Source organism: Orcinus orca, chromosome 15 (assembly GCF_937001465.1).
Source record: "Orcinus orca chromosome 15, mOrcOrc1.1, whole genome shotgun sequence".
NCBI lineage: Eukaryota > Metazoa > Chordata > Mammalia > Artiodactyla > Delphinidae > Orcinus > Orcinus orca.
This window is the reverse complement of record NC_064573.1, coordinates 83,806,151-83,825,371: the sequence shown is the minus strand read 5'-3', so window position 1 is coordinate 83,825,371 and position 19,221 is coordinate 83,806,151. Positions and strand designations below refer to the sequence as shown.

The 19,221-nt window shown below is 60.9% G+C and overlaps 1 protein-coding gene across 49 annotated transcripts in view; it reads left to right on the top strand.

Moving 5' to 3' along the window:
- The window catches only part of NCOR2 (nuclear receptor corepressor 2), a 227,924-nt gene that overhangs the window by 151,486 nt on the left and 57,217 nt on the right, over window positions 1-19,221 (top strand). For 21 of the 49 annotated variants that reach the window (XR_007471850.1, XM_049698364.1, XM_049698340.1 and 18 more), the window contains 3 exons: window positions 3,414-3,583; window positions 4,988-5,160; window positions 7,170-7,232. Coding sequence is in view for 48 of the 49 variants with exons in the window: in XM_049698364.1 (XP_049554321.1) it covers window positions 3,414-3,583; window positions 4,988-5,160; window positions 7,170-7,232 (406 nt within the window). In the remaining variant the exon portion in view is untranslated. The remainder of the gene's footprint in view (window positions 1-3,413; window positions 3,584-4,987; window positions 5,161-7,169; window positions 7,233-19,221) is intronic. The other 28 variants (XM_049698373.1, XM_049698371.1, XM_049698369.1 and 25 more) reach the window with 14 other exon arrangements.

Genomic DNA, 19,221 nt, shown 5'->3' with positions numbered 1-19,221 from the left:
GGCTGACTGGGGCCTGGCAGTTGGACCTCCCTCTCACGCCGTCAATCTCCCAGAGTGAGAGGAGCATCCCCACGACAGCCGCTCACCTCCTGTGCCCACCAGGAGGCCAGGCAGGTGGTCACCATTATGCCTGACGGTCCCTCCCAGTGGAAACCACGTTTAAGACCAGGACTGCCCTGGGGTTTCTCCCTTTCATCCTTTTCCACTCGCATCACTCAGCTCGGGGCACACGGACACCTCTCCAGAGGGAGGTGGAGTTCAGGCCCCAGGAAACCGGGAGCCCGTCCATGGGGTTCTGCGCCACGGCTCCAGGGTGGCTCTGAAGTCGCCGCACCCACTTCTCCCAGAGGGTGAGGTGTGGGAGTCGCCTGCCCCTGCCCTGGAGTGTCAGGGAGAAGAAGGTCACGGGGTCTGACACTGGGATCGCGCATCTGGGTGGGACGCAACCGACGGGAATAATGACCGGGTTCTAGAGCTGACTAGGTCTTTGGACCCTCCTCACGAGACTGGGTGGGGGCAGGTGGGGGGGTGGAGATGGCAGGAGGGAGAGAGGCCTGGGTGTAACCAGGGTCAACTCAGGCTCTGGGTTTGAATCCTGGCGTTGCCGTTTCCCAGCTTTGGCAGTGCCTCAGTTTTCTCTTCTGTAAAATGGGAGCAAGATGGGGGTTGGTGAAGGAGATGAGGGAGTACATAAAACACGTGCCCGGCACGTGGCGCTTGGAGCTCTTTTTGTTATTAATGCTGTGAAGAGGATGATTATTCAGGGGAGGGGGTCGTTATGGGCTGGCCCAGGCCCAGATCGGGACTCGAGGAATCTTGCAAGGGGGCCAGGGTAGGCTAGGCAGAAAGGGGCAGGGATCCCCGTAGCGCCCCATCTGAGGCCCAAGATGCTGACCAGGGTGTGGAGTTGGGTGAGACGCTCCGCAGGGCTTTGGGGATGACAAGATCACGCCCGCTCCCCACTCTGGGACCCCCTTTTCCCTCGCTCTGAGGTGGTGCAGCTTTGCCAGTCTGAACCTCAGTTTCTTCCTCTGCAGAATGGGAGCAGTGATCACTGCCCTTTTCCTCCTGAGGCAGGCTAAGGGCAGTAAGTGGAATAGTATTGATGTTTGCAAGGCGCTCGGCATGCTGTGGGGGCGGAGCAGCCCCCCTGGACGACCCCCAGGTCACTGTTACTGCTGGTTTTTTCATCTTTGCCTTTATCCTCAGGACTGCAGAGGGGCTGGGAGCAGCTGGTCAATAGACTGTGCACAGCGCAGTGTCGGGCGTGTAGGAAGCTCTTGGGAAATGCTGGCATCTTCCGCAGTGGGGCTTCTTGAGCATTTGGAGGGGGACGGCGGCAGGAAGGCCCTGGGCAGGAGGGCGCAGGTGCAGACTTGCTGGGCAGCGACGTGCTGGCCGTGCCGGGGGCAGACGGTGGCCTGCTTGGCGGCCCAAGGATGAGATTCCAGGGGGCCTGGAGACCCCACCAGCCTGGACCCAGGGGACGATAACAGCTGCTCCAGGAGGGAAGCCTGGAGTCAGCTGCTGGGAGGGACGGCAGGTAAAGCTTTGGAGTGAGGCTGCAGCCCAGCCGGGCGTTCTTGGCACCAACGGTGGTCTTAGGAGACGTCACGCTCCCTGCCGTTGGAAAGCCCCGGCCCTGCCCTTTCTGGCCCTGGGCGTCAGGTTCCTGGGTGTGCAGAAGGCGGGCATGTCTCCCTGGTGGCCACAGCAGCCATGCCGAGCGGCCCCCTGGGAGGGGGAACCCTCCTCAGTCGGCCGTGCCACCTCCCCCGGCTCTGGGTCCTGGTCCCTGGTCCCCCTCGTCTGCTCCACCCCAGCTACCATCTGCGGGGCCAGCTCCAGCAGAGGCTCCACGTGTCAGGGGTGAGAGGCGGCCACAGCTCCCCGGCTGTTGGAAGTTTAGTGTTTCAGGGTTTGGGGCGGTGGTGAGGGACAGGCTAGTTCAAGGACACTGGGCCATGCGTCGGGAATTGACAGCAACATAGCAGGGGGTAGAGGGAGGCCGTTCCCCACCTCCAGCCCCTCCTCTTACAGAATAGAGAGAAGGGGGCAGACCTGAGCCAGGAGGTTCCGGGGTGGACACTGCTGCAGCCTCGGGAAGCCCACGGCTCCCCGTGAACGTGCAGGCCCCCGCTGTGTGTCCCGGCGTCCACAGGATGCCTATAGCTGGCCCCAGTGTTCAGCCGCATCATAGGCCATAAATTAAAGCTACAGAGAGGGGCGGGGGGGATTGGCGGTAGTGAGGTCACAGGCCAGGGCAGCCTGTGCCAGGGACTGGCTTGCGTTCCTGGTGTGGAGGAAAGATGGGGAGAAAGGGAACCGGGAACCCTCGAGCCCCACCCTTACTTTCCCCGCGGGCTTTGGCTTCTTTCTCCTTGGTTGGAGAGTTGGTGTGACCACGCCCCTCAGGACACACTGAGAGGCTTTGCGGCGTGTTTGTTTTCGTTTCACTTGGCTCATCTTTTCCAAGGGCTGGAAAGATGGTCTGGTCTGGCCGCTGCCCGCAAGGAGGACTTCCGGGTGGCCGAGAGAATCAGTGTGTGCCTTAGGAGAAATCAGGCTGGACAGAAAGGGTGACGGTGTGGGGAGGAGCTCCCACTCCCCCCCCCTCGGGGAGGGCAGTGTCAGCAGCCTGGTGCCAGCACCTGTCCCGCCCACTTGGGAAGGAGATGAAAGGAACAGGCCTGCGGGGTGGGGGGAGGGTGGCTGGTTTTGCTGTGAGCCCCTTTGATCTCTCCTGTCCAGTGGGGCCTGCTCTTTTCCCCTCTGAGGGCTGACTGACGCGAGAGGAAGAACAGGCCCACGGCAGCAGAAGTGGACCCTCATCATAGCAGCAGCCATCCTCACACGGGCCCCCGGGGACCTGGGGACAACACTTCCATCTGCCCATTTTACAGACGTGGAGACTGAGGCTTAGAGAGATGGCCTGAGCTTTGTCAGAGGCAGGCAGGCTGGGGCGTCAGGGTGTGACCCAGGTTTCCCCATGTTCACCATGCTCTTGCCTGGAGCTGACCAGGGCCCCCTCCCTCCTGCCTTGGGGGCTTCCGCCCCACGTAAATACTGGTGCCAGATGCCGGCTCTGTAAGGGGCCTCTCATTTCAGCTTCCCCGCCCCTGGCTAAGGGGTCGGCACGATTTCAGGGGGAAGAATCAGAGCACAGAGAGGTCAAGACCCTCATCCAAGGTCACACAGTCACCAAGTGAAAGAGGCCAGGCGTCTGACACTAGCACTTTCTATACCTCACCCCGTGACTCCTGCCTCCCCCCAGTGCCCGGGGGTTTCTGCCCAGCTCACACCACGGAGGGTGCTGGGTTCTCAGCCAAGCTCAGCCCAGGTGCAGAGGCTCACCTGTCTCACTGTTTTCCTCTCCCCCACCCCCACCCCCGCCCTCCCCTGGGGCCCGGCAGCAGCAGCAGCAGCAGCAGCAGCAGCAGCAGCAGCAGCAGCAGCAGCAGCAGCAGCAGCAGCAGATGCCCCGCAGCGGCCAGGAGGAGAAGGAGGACAAGGAGAAGGAGAAGGAGGCCGAGAAGGAGGACGAGAAGCCGGACGTGGAGGATGGCAAGGAGGAGCTGATCAAGTAAGGCTGGCGGCCGCCCGGCAGGGGCCCGGCCGCGACCCCCGGGTGGGGGGGCACGAACGGGGCCGTGGACGGCGCCCTGGAAGGGTGTGCGCGGAGGTGGCGTCTACAGATCGCCTGCCTCGAAGGGAGGCACTTTCTGCTCCGCCTGTGCCCGACAGCCCCCCTTCCGGAAGCCCGCTCTTCTCTCCGCCCGCCCGCCCGCCCTTTCTTTCTCGAAGCCTCTGGAGACCTCAGAGACTGAGAGCTCATTTGAGCTCCACTCCTGAGCGAATAAATCCAGGCAGTGACTCTGGAACACTTTGCCTCCTCCCTCCTCGGCCGAGTCTCCTGAGATGCTGGGGGCGGGAGGGGGGGTCAGAGGCGCTCGCTGCTCACCGAAGGAAGGACTAGGTATGCAGGCAGGCGGCGGCCCTCACCTTTAGAACGATCGCTGTCGGTGTGAGTTCTTGCAGATCAAGGCACAGCCTCGCCTCGGGGTGGGGGGGCCCCCCACCGGCAGCCTCCCGTGCCTGCCAGGGGCGGGAGCACAGCCAGCTGGAGATTCACTCCGAGGAAGGGGGGGCAGTGGGCACGGGCTTAGCGCCAGGTACCTGGAGTGGGCTCAGGAATGTGGCTTCTGAGAGCATCTGGCCTGTTACCCCTTGTCTCCCAGACGCTCCTGCGAGGCCCTTCAGGAAGATGAATGGAAGGCGGAGGTGATAAATCTGAGAACCCCGCAGTAAAGTCTCCCGAGTCGGCTTCTGAGAAAGTCCCAGCCCCAGTTATTGAGGTCACATGCTCCCCACACGCCGGGCTCGGCCTGCATAAGACCGGCAGGAAACTTTCCTCTTGTGTTTTCTGCAGGACACAGTGGTCCGTGATAATACGGAAGGCAAAGTCAGTGTCGTTCACAGGGCCCCTTGCGGGACGTCTCCTCTTTGGGGAGTTAAAGTGGCCTGAAGATTGTGCCAGCCTGCACCCCCCATGCCGTTAACCCAGTCATCTTGCAGACAGAGAGCAGAGAGCATCTCTGTCTGGTGAATAAAATGGTCTTGCAGATAGCCACCAGCCCACACCCCTACTTGGTGAATAAAATAGCCAGTCGGTTAACTCCCAGCCCACATCCCTGTTAGGAGAGCAAAGCAGACAACAGCTACCAGGTCACACCTCCCTTTTCATAACTAAGATGGCATCGCAGACGGCTACCAGGCGTACTCCCTCGTCTGGTGAATAAAGGAGCCTTGCAGACTGCTACCAGCCAGCCCTCGCCCCAAGCTTTTTCCCTCTTTCCTACCCTCTGATTAGTAGAAAACCGCTGGCAGCCAGCACTCATCTTGCTAAGGAAAAGCAGGTCTCTTGAAACCGCCACCTAGGTTCCCGGCTCCGGTGAAACCATCCCTGTCTCCCCTCCCTGGCCTTTAGGGAGAAGACGGATGACACCTCTGGGGAAGACAACGATGAGAAGGAGGCAGTGGCCTCCAAAGGCCGCAAAACCGCCAACAGCCAGGGCAGACGCAAAGGCCGCATCACCCGCTCAATGGCCAATGAGGCCAACAGCGAGGAGGCCATCACCCCGCAGCAGAGCGCCGAGCTGGGTGAGTCTCGGGCTGGAGCAGGGGCGCCGCAAGCACAGCAGGCTCAGGATCCCAGCATGAGCTGCACGCTCGCTGTGTGACCTGGGGCGAGTTCCTTAACCTCTCTGTGCCTCAGTGGCCTCCTCGGCACTGCGGTTGCCCGTAATGCCTGTAACCGTGGGGGGAGCGTTTTAGTGACTTTGTGTGTAGGAAGGGCCTAGAACAGTGCCTGGAGCGTGGGAAAGTCTCACCGGCTGTCAGCCGGGATTATTCCAGAGCTGGAGAGTTCGCATAAAATTCCAGATCACCAATTTGATTTTGTTTTTCACTCAGAAAATCTGGCCTTGGGACTTCCCTGGTGGTCCAGTGGTTAGGCCTCTGCTCTTTCAGTGCCAAGGGCCTGGGTTCAATCCCTGGTCAGGGAGCTAAGATCCCACAGGCCACCGAAAAACCACCCCTTTTTGCGGGATCTTAGTTCCCTGACCAGGGATTGAACCCGTGCCCCCTGCAGTGGAAGTGTGGAGTCTTACCCACTGGACCACCAGGGAATTCCCTGTACCTTCATTTCTGTGGGCCTCAGTTTCTCCTTCTGCTCAGTGGGTGCCCACCCCCAGGTGCTCTGAGCCTCACGCCCTACCCCAAGGGGGGAAACAAAAGAGAGAAGAATTGAGTAGCAGTTCCCAAGTTCGGCCACAGGGGGGCAGCCGGTGTGTGCTTGCTGTCTGTAGCGTTTTGGCCGTTTGGGGCCTGCCCTCCGGCGTGTGCGGGAACCCGGACCCGTGGCCTGAGTGTTCAGGCTGAGGCCCCAGCCACCTGGATGTCTTCCCGGGGTGGGAGTTGATGGAGGTGATGTTCCCTGTCTCACAGACGCCCGCCTCGTCCGCACCCAGGGTTTGTGCCAGGCACCTCTTCCTTCTCCGCGTGGGAGGTCATTGGTACCCGTTTCATACATGGGCTGTTTGAACCTTAGAGAAGGGATGTTGCCTCTGTGAAGTCCCAGTCAGTTGGGGTTCAAAGCCAGCCCGCTGGCCACAAACCCCGTGCAGCTCCTGTGGGCTGGTGCTGGAGTGCCTGGAGACCCAGGGCAGGAGGGTTCCCTTCAGGAGTGCACTGGCGCACCTGACTTCCGGGGAAGCCCTCTTGGACCCCAGGCTGACGCTGGGGCCGGACGGCGGAGTGGAAAACACAACCCCAGGCCCTCTGATGGGCACCTCCCACCCCAGGCTCCACTTCCACAGCCTGCCTCCGGGGGTGCCGTGGGAGGGAAGGGGAAAGCTGGCCATGGTAGCAGGGAGTGGGGAAGCTGCCCGAACTTCCCTCTGATGGTCAGCGGCCTCTACCAAGTGCATACTCTGTGCCTAGCGCGGTTCCAGGCACTGAGTCCGTGACGCTGACGTCCCTCACGCTCGCCGCCCTCGCGACATCTTAAGCGACTTTCAGGGAAGAACGAGGGCTCACATGTAGGGGAACTTGGAGGAGAGGCTCAGAAACAGCCTTAGCAGACACTCGGCTAACTCCCCCGACTCCAAGGCAGCTGCGTTCCTTCTCAGTAACACGAGCAGCCCCATCCTCGTGCCGCATGAGTCAGGGGAGAATATAGTGATCACCCTGTAGAGCAGGGCCCTCCCGCAGGGGACAGGTGGCCACGTCTGGAACCGTTTCTGATTGTCCCAGTTGGAGTGGGGGATCCTGGCACCTAGTGGGTAGAGGCCAGGGCTGCTGCTCCACACCCGCAATGCCCAGGGCAGCCCTCACGGCAGAGGGCCACCCGGCCCCAGTGGGTCCACGCGCAGGTGAGGTCCCTGCCCATCACGTCCCTCCTCCTTTCCCGCCTCCTTCACGTGGTCACCGTGCTCCCAGCCGAGTGCATACAGAGGCAGCTCAGGGTCCAGGCCCTGGATCGCCTCGGCGTTCCCCTCTGCAAAACAGGTGCCTGCACACCCTCCACCCAGCAGGCGCCCCGAGTAGCCAGAGGCAGAGAAAGCGCCCCGCTCCTGGCTGCTGCCAACACGCTGTGTCTTCCTTTCCAGCTTCCATGGAGATGAACGAGAGTTCTCGCTGGACCGAAGAAGAGATGGAAACAGCCAAGAAAGGTGAGGGGTTTCTGGCTGCTCTGATCGCCCTCGATGGGCATCCGGGTCCTGCAGCTCGTGTGGTGGGGAGGAGGTTGACCTGTGCCCTTAAACGGGGCTGTGGCGTGGTCTGCGGTGGGTGTTCTCAGATTGGCCGCGTCTCCTCGGAGCCTCAGTTTTGTCCTCCAGAAAATGGGCCTGTGTGGCCATGTTGTCGGTGTACGGCTTCCGTGGCCACTGGGACCAGCACGTCATGGCCTTGCAGACTGAGTGGCGGCAGAGCACCCGGCTGCCTTGGGAGGTGCAGAGCCTGCTGGCGGCCACCGCGGCGGGGTCACGGGGTCAAGCTGTTCCCCTTCGCTGCGCCGTCTCCCTGCGCTGTGGTGCTGACCCCGCGTTCTCTGTAGAAGCCACCAGCACATTCATTGTTCACTGGAGCCAGAATGGCTGGGCCCTTGACTTCCTGGCTCAGTGACCAGTCTCTGGGTCTCAGTTTCCCCATCTGTGAAAAGAGAGGGGCATCCGGGTTGGCCAAGAGAAGCCAGAGGTAACAGGCACTAAGCGTCCCAAGGATGGCCCGGCACTGTCGGGACTACGTCGGTGTCGATCCCCCGGCCCCCATCTCTGGGAGATGCTCTAGCTGCCCCTCCCTCCCCTGTGCCCAGGACAGGGGCCGTCAAACTAGCTCAGCGCCGGCAGGAAGGCCAAGGCTGAGGTGGCATCTGAGCCCCATTTTGCCTGCTTGCTCTTGTTCATCTTGACCCCAGCCCTGAGAGGTGAGTCTTGTTTCCGGCCGTTTTGTGGATGAGGGAGTGAGGGACAGAGGCCGAGGATGGCCCGGTCCTGGAGCTGGTGACCTGGGCCTCCCAGCTTTTGTCCCCAAGGTCCTGCTGCGGCCCCACTGCTGAGGTGCAGCTCCTTTGTGCCCAGAGCTCCAGGTCATGACTCAGGGACGGAGCAAATGGCCTTTCTAATGAAGGACCCAGGTGCACAGGGACAGTTGTGTGCGAGGACAGCTGGGCCCGGAGGCCGAGACCTTGGACCATGGGCTGCCTGCCCTGCCCACCCCCTCCCCTCCCTCTGCCCCGGGAGAGGGTGCCTGGGGGCCTGAGCGTCTGGTCCTGGTGTTTCAGAAACTGACCAGGAGCAGCTCCAGACCTGATCAGGCCCCTACCGGGGACCGAGCCCCTCCCCTCAGGGCTCCTGTCCGGGCACGCTGTCCCTTGGAGGCTCCAGACCTCCTTCCTCCAAGCTCCCAGGCCTCTGGTGAGGCCGGCCTGGAGGAAGGGCCGGGCTGGACCCTCAGCCTCATTCAGAAGAGGAGGAGCTGCCTTGGTTCCTCTCGCAGGTGAGGCCCTATTTTCAGTGTCTCAGGAGCACTAACGGGGGCCTGTGCGCATGGTCTCTGGCTGCCGGGGGTCAGTGGGTGCTGTCAGCCCCCCGAGGGGGCCACGCTGTCCTTTTCTCCTGTCTTCTGTGTCTACTTTGTGGTTTTTGGGATGGATTCACCATGGGGTGCAAAAGAGGCTTTATTTGAAAATGTGTGATTTTTCCCCCCTTTAATTTTGGTGAGATACATATAATGTAAAAATCTACCATTTTAATTATTTTAAACTGTACAATTCAGTGGCATTAAGTACCTTCACAGTGTTGTGCGGCGATCACCACTCTCTAGCCCCAGAACTTTCTGCCACCCCGAACGGCGACCTTGTACCCATTAGTAGTCACTCCCCATTCTCCCCAAGCCCTGCCAACCTCTGGTGCCCACTAGTCCGCTTTCTGTCTCTGGATTTGCCTGTTCAGGACTTCGGCGTGAATTGAATCACATAACATACGCCCCTTTGTGTCTGGCCTCTCTCAGCATCGTGTTGTTGAGGTCCATCCATGTCGTAGCCTGTGTCAGCACCTCATTCCTTTTTATGGCTGAGTTGTATTCCTCCGTGTGGACAGAGGAGTTCTGTTTATCCATTCATCCATTGCTTGATGGACACTTGGGTTGTTTTCACCTATTGTGAATAATGCTGTTGTGAACATTTGTGTAGAATTGCATGGTTTTTTTAACCACACGTGAGACCCTGGGATCTCAGCCACCGGCAGTGATATTGCCCGGGGACCCACCCACCAGGGCCGTGAGGGGTGCATGTCCCAGGGCTACCAGCCTGTGCTGTGTCTTCTGTCGTCATGGCAGCCCCATCCCCAGCTCCTTCCCAGTTGCCCGGGAACCGGGAGTCGGCTGAGTCAGAGGCTGCCCTCTCTCTTCCTTTGGGAGACGGCTGGGGATGACTCACCGGCTGGGACGGGAGTGCGCCCCACTGTCTCAAGGTTGAATCCTCAGTGGCGGCAGCGAGCTCGTCCTGGGTCCTGCCCGCGGAGACGGCAGCGTGCGAGCCCCCCCGGGGACTGTGCACGCCGAGGCCCTGCTCAGTGACATTTGTGATAATGTGATGAGTGCCAGTGTGCTTGTCCGCCGTGAATTATAGCAATCTGGACGATTACCGCTCGGGGTGGCTGCTAATGGCTGCCTGTTCCAGGCGGCGGGAGGGGATCGGGGCCGGGAGGCAGGTGCTGGCAGCCCCCAGGACTCCTTCTCCACAGTGGGCGGGGGTGGAGAGGCTAGGAATGTTCCAGTGCCCCCGGCCCTCAGAAACCCAGGAAGGTACCCAAAACCCAGCTGTGCCCGAGACAGATGGTACCCACCCATCCTCCTACCCATTTACATCGACCCAGTGCCTCACCCTGTGCAGGGCAGGGGTACCCAGAGATGAGCCAGCCCTGGTCCCTCCCTCAGGGAGCCCAGGAAGTGAGCAGCCAGGTGTCCCCAGGGCCTTGGGACCACTGAGCCTGCCCCAGGCATCCCAGGAGCCAGGCCTAGAAGGATGAGCTGCAGAGGGTCCCCCGTCCCCAGAGAGAAACTGGACCTCAGCCTCTGGACCTTTTAGCTCTGTGACCTCAGGCAAGCTAGTCAACCTCTCTGTGCCTCAGTTTCCTCATCTGTACAATGGGAGTTAGAGCATCACCCACTGTATGAGTTTCCTGGGGCTGCCGTAACAAGGTACAAACTTAGTGGCTTAAAAACAACAGAAATGTATTCTCTCCCAGTTCTGGAGACTGTGAGTCCGAAATCAAGGTGTGGGCAGGGCTGGGTCCCCTCTGAGGGCTCCAGGGGAGGGTCCTGCCTCTCCTCCTCCAGCCTCTGCTGTTGCTGGCAATCCTCGGCGCTCCTTGGCTTCTAGACATTCCAATCCCTGCCTGCATCGTACATGGCTGTCTTCCCTCTGTGTGTCTCTGTCCAAATTTTCCTCTTCTTATAAGGACCCACCCTAATCTAGCATGACCTCATCTTAACTCGATCACATCTATCAAGACTTTTTTTCCAAATAAGGTCACATTCACAGGTTACAGGTGGGTGGACATGAAATTTGGTGGCGGGTGGGGAACACCGTTTAATCCAGGACAACCACCTGTGTGGGGTTTTGGTGAAAGAAAACAGAAGCGCTTACAGGGGTGGTGACTTAGACACACTGAGTTCCCTGTCACTGTTTGTAATGATAACCACCTCCTCAGCCTTGTGACCCTGGCCCATCCCTGTCTTGGCCTCATGTTCCCTCGTCCTCCAAAAGGAGGCTGGGATGCCATCACCGAGGGGCATCCTAAGAGTGGCATGAGCCATATTCGTGCAGCCCTTGGCACACAGTACGTGCTCAGAAGGGGCGGGCCTGCAGTTCAGCACAGACTCTGGAGCCTTTCTTCCTGGGTTTGAGTCCCAGCTCTGTCCCTTGTGGGTGTGTGACGCTGACCAGTGCCTGCGCTTCCCGGGGCCGCAGGGAAGGGGCTGGAGGTGAGCGGCCTGCTGAGCAAGCGTAGAGTGACATTTGGAGGTGGTTTCACGGCGCTGGGGAAGGGCCCTTGGGCTGACACCCAAAGCACGGAATAACATGAAGTAACACTGTCAAGTACTTGTCGGGACGCCTGGGTACCAGGTACAGCTAGAGGCGTCATGTATGTCAGGTCACTTCATCCCCACGAACCTTATGAGGCAGATGCTATTACTAGTGTCTTTATCCAGATGATGAAATTGAGACCGAGAGAGGTTAAGTGAGCTGCCCAAGGTCACACAGCTGTCAATTGGTGGAGCTGGGATTTGAACTCACGCACTCTAGTTACAGAATGGGAATGGGGCTGGTGTGAGGTTTGGATGAGTGAGTCCATGGGCCTGGCTACTATTAATCAGATAACGAGAGAGGGAAGGGCCTCCCAGCCAAGGAGTAGCATGTGCAAAGGCCCTGTGGCAAGGGCAGCGTGGTCAAGTGAGAAGCTATCAAAACCCAGAGAACGAGAGGAAGAGAGGCAAGGAATGGAGAGGCCGTCGGGAGGGCCACCCCTCACCCCCCGGCCTTACCAGCTGTGGGACAGAGTTTGGCTGTTACTCTGAGAGCATGGGGAAGACCATGGCATGGGGAGGAGTGGGACAGGGGACAGGATGGCTGCAGGGTTCCAGGTTGGCAGGTGGGCACCTGCTCCTTCCTTTGTGCTTGGAGTCAGGGCTGCCTGTCCTGGGGCTCCTACCAAGTGAGGACTGAGCATGTGCAGGGCAGCCTCAGGGAGCTTGGCTGCCTGCCCTCGGGCCCAGCGCCATGCTGGGCAGGCACTAGGCTGGGATGTGAGGCTCTAGTTCCCCTGGGAAAGGTCAGCCTGGCCTGGCTTGCAGTCTCGACCCAGCTGTGTGGGAGGCCCAGGGCTCTGCTGGCAGCTCCTACTGGTCTCCAGCCCCCTTCTCTGGTGGACAGGGAACCAGCTGTGGAGGGGGCAGGGAAGCCCCCAGGCACACCATTCCAGACCAGAAATAGGCACTGGCCCAGCTCCTGGCCACCGGCCCCTCCCTGGCCTCGAGTGGCCTGCCTGGTGAGGAGGGAGAAGGCGAGGTGTGCGGCCCCAGAGTGGGGTGCTGCAGGGACCAGGATCTGGTGGCCCCACGCAAGGCCTGTCGGGCCGGATGGAGCCCAGGTGGACCCCGAACTCTCCCCCAGTAACTTCAGGCTGTCTCTGCCTGCAGGACTCGCCCCCTTTCATGGGGACCGAGGGAGAAACCACTAATTGCTTTGCACCTCCACAACGCTTGTTGTGCGCACTGGCTGGTTTAATTAGTTTTTACGGATGAAGAGTCAGGCTTGGGGAGGGGAGGTGTGAGTCCCCAGCCTTGGAACTTGGAAATGTGGGGCCTGCCATCCACGTGTCCATCATCAAAGCCTCATGCTGTCCTCACTGCAGGGACCAAGGGAGAGCGATGGCCTCTGTGCTTGGACAGCCGTGCACCTGCCCACTGGCGCTCACGACGGGCAGCGTGGCGCTGTGGTTAGCGCACAGGTCTGGCGGCTGATGCAGCAGGGGTGCTGGGTCACTTCTGAGTACGGGAACCAGGGAGGGCCCAGCAGGAGACGGGGCCAGCGCCTGGAGCGGGGACTGAGGACAGCTGATGTACAGGAGTGGGGCGGCCGTAAAGGTTGTCAGAAGGGAGCCTGCAGCATCCCGGGGCTGGCATCGGCGGGGAGCTGTCGCCACCTCCGGCTGGAGAGAGAATGCTGAGCTTTGTCTTGGGTGCGCGCTCCCCCGACCTGGATGCTTCTGACGTGTGGGAAACTGGCCACTGTGATGGCTCAGAAGGAGGAGAGAGTCGGGGTTTCTGCATGAGCGCGGGGGACAGCCAGACACCAGGGCAAGCTCCAGGCCACTCTCTTGTTCCTTGTCAGCACCCTGGAAAGTAAAGTCAAGCATCTCCCAGCCCACCTGCACTCCCAGGGGCAAAATCCACACGTGGGCGTTCCAGTTGGTGCTTCCTCAGGGAAAGAGCCCCCTGGTAGGTTACACAGCAGTGATGATGTCTGTTACCACGTGGTGGCTGCTGGCTGGTTCCAGCATTTTGCACGAATGATATTACTTAATCCTCCCAAGGGACCCTCAAGGCGAGTTCTCCATATTTGCGAACGCACATGTGCGTGCACACACACACATGCACACACACGCACACAACATGCACACACACGCGCACACATGCACACGCACACGTGCACATGCACACACGCCTTCTGCTTCACAGATGGGAAGACTGAGGCCCAAGGGGGCAGTGAGCTGGGACTTGCCCAGCAAATAACATAGTTTGGTCCTGGGAGCGAACCACTTGGCTGTGCTCTATGGGAAAACTTGACATTGAACACATAACATGGCATTTTCCCCAAAGTGCTAGGGTGTCGGGTCGCACACAGGTGATTTTTTTTTTCATCTTAATAGGTGATCATGTATTGGGAGATCATTGGCTTTGATCATGTATTGGGAGATCACATCGTCACTGTGATTTGCAGATGTAATAGCTGAAGCTGAGGCTTATGTAGGCACCGAGGCTTATTTTGAAAAGGGTAGACGGAAAGAAAAGTTAACTTGGACTTACTTGGAAGGTAAGTCCAAGTTCAGGTGTGAAGTTGTCTGGCCGAATCCCCCCGGGGACTGGCGGGACTGTCAGAGGTTCAGATACACAGTAGGCTCCTGGCAAGGTCGCCAACCAAGGGCTGGGTCCAAGTCAAACCCACCCAGGGCTTGGAGTTTCCAAAATAAGGAAGTGGCATGACTCAGAACTAAGTCTGCTGGATTTTCCCCCCCTCCTTTGACAGTGTTTTAGGCAGAAGATCTTGTTTTGCAAACTGGAGTTTCTCTTGGAAAGTGGCATTTGGCGGGAGGGGTGTGGATATGTCCCTCTTGTAGGCGGCCTGTGCTTCTTCATGAAGGGAACAGAAAACTTCAGGGCTGGCTGGGGTAATGGGGAGCGAGTGTTTCGGGGCGGGGGCGAGGAGGGGGTGGCGGACGCTGGTTTCCCGAGGGAGCAGCTGTGACATTCCCAGGATGCAGATGGATGACAGTGTGGTGACTGCAGGTGCTAGAAAGGCTCCTCCTGCCCCCAGGTTATCAGAACTCGCCCATGGCAGGGGCGGAGGGGAGGTTGGCTACTGGTACAGGTTCGAAGACCCCAGAGGTGAGAGCTGCCTACAGCAGGGACCCTGAGCGGGTGGCAGCGTGCGGAGGGACAGAACAGGGACGAGGCCTTTCTGGGGGCCAGTGTACGTGAGCTGAGGAGGGTGAGTCACTGCTCCCGTGAGAACAGTTCGTCCCAGGCCCCCAGACAGTGTATGGGAAGCTCCCCACCGAGCGTAGCCAGGACGGCCAGAGTGGGCTGGCCAAGCCTCCACACGCCACCACGCAGAGAAGCCCCTCTCACTGGCACCTCTGCGGCCACCCCCTGCTCCTTCACCTCATTCTGCGCTCCACGTCTGTGACTCAGACCTCCTGGCTTGACTTCCTGTCTTGGTCAATTTCACTTCCTAGTTCCCGCCTCTTGACACTTCAGAACGAAACTCCTTCCTTAGGAATTAGAAGTGAGGTCAGGGAATCCAGACCACAGGGGATGTTGGCAGAATCTGCCGTCTGGGGCACCGGCAGAGTGTGTGTGGACGTGCCCCTTGTGTGAGAGGTGGGCACTCCCTGACGTCTCTTCTGGGGAGGGGAGGGTCCAGGACCCCCCCGGGGGATAAACTGCCCAGCTCCCTCCTCTCTTTGGAGCTCCTAATTGGGAGCCCCAGAGAGGCAGCAGAGATGCCTGGGGGGGATGCCCAGAGGGCTCCCAAACCCAGATACCCAGGGTGTCTGGAGTTTTGTCCATTTGCCTAATGCCTCCTGCACGCCTAGCAGTTGTGGGTGCAGAGACACGGCTGTCCACGACCAGTGGAGCCAAGGAGCTAATTTCGGGGAGTGATAAGTGCTCTGGAGATAACAAAACCCCACGATGGCAGGGTGGCTGGGAGGGCGACTGTGGAGAGAGTGGTCAGGGAAGGCTTCTCTTGAGGAGGTATCACTTGAAGCTGAGAACTGAAGGAAGACAGAAGGAGAGCTGTGAAAAAGCCATGCAGGCAGCAGGGACAGTGAGTGCAAATGTCCTGGGGCACATCCAAGGGCTGGGCAGAAAAGGTTCCAGTGGCTGGAGCGAGGGGAGAGGTAGGAAGCAGGCTGGACAGCGGGGCAGGACGGGCTCTGCAGAGCCTCATGCCCCACGCTGAGGCCTTTGGATTTGATTCCAAGAGCTTTGGGTCATCATTGGAAGATTTGAAGCAGAGGAGTGACACGACGGGATTGGCATCCTTGAAAGCCGTCTTGGGCCTCCCTTGCAGAGAACGGATCATGGGACTCAGGCAGGACGTCCGGGGTCCCTGATGTGGTTGGGATCTGTTGCCTGCCCTGGAGGGTGTGCCCCAGGGCCCAGGGCGAGGGCTGGGGGGCAAAGCAGGGGTATCGGGATGCTTCAGAGACCTGTGGCCTGTCGTTCCTCGGGTTTCTTGGGCAGGATGGAAAGGCTGAGGGCTGAAGGGACAAGCAGGTCAGTGACCCCGGAGTTGGAGAAATCGGTCGTGACCTGGATCTCGCTCCAAAGTTCAACTCAGTTAACTTTCAACCTCCCGGGAGCTGCCTGGGTCGTCCGTAGCAGGTGTTTGTACGGGGCGCGGGCTGACCCAGTCGTCACGGGTATCTCAGAGAGGGAAGAAAGAGGCCGCCGTAGTCCCAAGACCCTCGGGGAGCAGAGAGCCCTCTGACGGGCTCCAAACCCTTCCCCCCATCCTCAGGGATTGGAGGTCTCATTTGCGCTTGGAAGAGTCCCCTCAAATTCTAAGCTTCCTCCTAGAATGCTAGGCTAGCCCTGCCCACCCACTGCCGCCTTCCAGCCCATCCAGACCTCCAGAGCCCCCCACGAAGGGCCTGGCCACCATGGCAGCATCAGGCTGGGAGGGGGGCAGACCACAGGTGGAACCAGCGCAGGGGAATGACAGCGGAAGAAGCTGTTTGCTCCCGGCTGCCGGGGTGGAGAAGCTCTGTTTTTCTGAACCCTCATCTGTTCTTACCGCTGCTGACGCCGCCACCGCCACGGATGGGGAGAGAGGGAGGGGGAAGCCAGTGCCAAGTTGGCCCGCCCCTTCCGAACCTGGGCTTCTGCCACACTCCCCCGCCCCTCCCGCGAGCCTCCGTCTGGAGGTCACATTCAGCCCTGACGCGTCTCGCTGGGTCAGGCAGCAGGAAGATCGGACGAGCCCTGGCGCGTAGCGAGGCTGCCGGGCGCTGCTGCCCGAGAGGCTCTGGGGTCTTTGGATTCTGCCCCGCGGGGGCGTCGGGGGTCCGGGGGCTGAGCGCCCGCGCCGGGCACATTGGTGCCCAGAGGAGCCGCTGACACTGTGCTCCCTGGTGACGCCTGGCACAGCCAACACCTTCCCGCCGCCCGCCCGCATCGGCGAAGGGCACCTCGCACACCCGCAGCTGGGGCGGGGGGGACGGCTCAGGGGTGGCAGCGCCGGAGGAGCCCTGGGCCACCACGGCGCGCAGCACGGAGCCGCTTCCCCGCCCTCCTCGGAGCCAGCCTCCGCCTGCCGCCCTCCCACCGCCCGGCCCCTCCCTCCTCCCTCCCTCCCTCGCGCCGTTGGACGAGAAGGATGTGAGGCCGAGCTGAGCCGCCAGCAGACGCCAGCCAGAAGCCTTGCGGAGCCGGCACCAGGGCCGCCCAGCCTCCCGCCTCCCAGCCCGCGGCTCCCAGCTCCGAGCCCTGGAGCATCCTCCAAGCCGTATGTTTCCGGAAAACTTGGCGGAGGGGGAGACGCAGATGAGAGGATGTGAGTGAGTGGCTCCGGGGAGGGGACTGGGATGGGGGGGCCACAGTGACAGGGACCCCAGGGGAGACAGGGACCCCAGGGCGGAGGACTCGGGAGTTCTATACTCCCCCAGCCACTTTCTCCTGGTGCCCCTTCCCCTGCCTCTCAGGCTGTCGGCTGGGGCTCTCCTGGAAGGAGGTCTGTGCTTGGGGCGAATCTTGGGGGTCTTGGTTGGCGCTTGCCCAGAGGTGCTCTCTCCAGGTAGAGGGGTGTCGGCGGGGGGGTGGGGGGGGCTTGCAGCTGGGTCTGCTCCATGTGGTCTCCGAGGCATGGAGGGGTCTAAAGTGCATCTCCCTGTGCCTGGCACCCTCAGTCTGGGGTTCCCGGGACCAGAACCAGAACCGGAAGGAAGCTCGTGCCCGTCCACTCCCACCCCAGGGACCCTAGCCAGCAATGCTAGGACATTCACCCCAGCCCTTCACGCAGCAGCTGAAGAAACTGAGGCCCAGAGAGCAGAGGGGATGGCGGAGACCACACAGCACGTTCTTGGCGGGGCTCCTGGACAGCTCAGTCCAGCACTCCTTCGAGAGCAGCTTTCGGGAAGGCCCGGGTGACCCCTCCACCCCGGCTCCTGCTTCTGCCACCAGTGGAGTTAAGTAGGACCCCAACCCCCCAGCCAGCTCCAAGCGCCCTCCTTATTTATGTGTTGAGTCTTTAAATGTCAACCTCGCTGAGGTTCGTACCCCCCCCCCCGCTCCGGGCCCTCGTGGCCCCCCCCCCCGCACCCCACATACCTACCCCTCAGAAGGCCCAGATGGGAGACCCGCCCTCTCCCTCCCGGGGTTCCGGCCCAGCGTGTTTGCCTGGGCTCTCTTGGCCCCGGCTGCGGAAATATAAATAAACGCGTCCCCGTCGTCCTCCGCCAGGTCCTGTGGAAGCGGCAGCTGCTGCGGGCGCAGGCGGAGGGAAAGGTCAGGGGGCTGGGTTACACTTGATCCCACGCCCCAGCCCTCCCCTCCGTGCCTGTCCTTGAGGAACCCTGAGGAGCTGCCCTGGGGCCATGTGGCCCCGTGGCCTCCGCAGGGGAGCAGGTGGTCTGTCAGTCTAGCACCCCCCCCCCCAGGGCCCCGAGGCCCCAGGGCAGACAACCTGGGTCCCACGTCCCCTGGGCCCCTTGGCCCACCCCACAAGCTGTGAGCTCCTCTGACCCCTGGAGCCTCGGTTTCCCCCGTCCTGCGGACGGGAAAACAGCCGTGGCCCCAACAGCAGGGAGGAGAGGGAACCAAGTCTGCAGGGCTCCGCAAACTCCAGGTTGCTCGGCCGTGTGACCTGGCGGTTTGTTGATGCTGTTTTCGCTGCCGTTTTATTTCTGTGCGAGCCTTGTATGTAGCAAGCTGCCGGCACATGTTTGAATGAATGGATGGATGGATGGATGGATGGATGAATGAATGAAAGAAAATACCGCCACACAGACTGTCCTCCCCTTACGCTCCCGCGCCCCTGAGAAACACCCGTCGTGGCCCTCCCCGCTTGCAGCTTGATTTGATTCAAGGAAAACAGCCTCAAACTTCTTTATGGGAGATCGTTCGCTAGTCCTTATGAGTCTAGCTCTGGGGCTCAGAGGCCGCTGTGTTCCCAGCACCGTGACTCAGGCTTCACGCCTGCTGCCCTCTGGGGGCCCAGTCCTGCCCCGCAGTCCCCGGAGGCCGGAGCCTCCCATCTGCCCCTTCTGCAGCCGTCAGGAAGGGGGCAGGCCCTACCTGCTCAGGCTGACCTGGCCACACAAGGCGCGCTGCCTGGAGATGCAAGGCGTAAAAACGCAGAGGCGCTGGCCTGTGCGAGGCGTGTGCTGGGAGCACTGCGGGCAGACGGGCTGAGACTCGGGGCTGGCTTCCAGGGGAGCTGGGGGAATGATGTTTCTGCAGAGCCTGGTGTCTGTGGCATTGAGAACGGAAGAGGGCTTGGAGGTGCAGCTCTGGCCTGAGTTGGTGGGGATGGAGGGAACTTTCTCTGCCCTAGGTGAATTTGGGATGGGGTCTACCAATTCCTGGGCGTTCCTCCCCACATCAGGAATCTGTGAGGCTGTGTGAGAAGCTCATGGAGATGGGGGGGTTGTGATTTTGGGGGGGGGCAAGTCCACTCCCAGACCCTGAACCACGCCTGGTGGGCCCCGAGTCCAGGGTGGGCCTTTAGGCGTCCACGGGGAGCTCTGGGTTCTGGGTGTGCCCCAGTTAACCTGGGCGCGGAGGATCCTGGGCCAGCTCACCCCAAGCCGGACTCCACCCTCCCAGCCCTGCTCACACGTTCCTTCCTTTCTCTGGCCTGGTGCGGCCGGA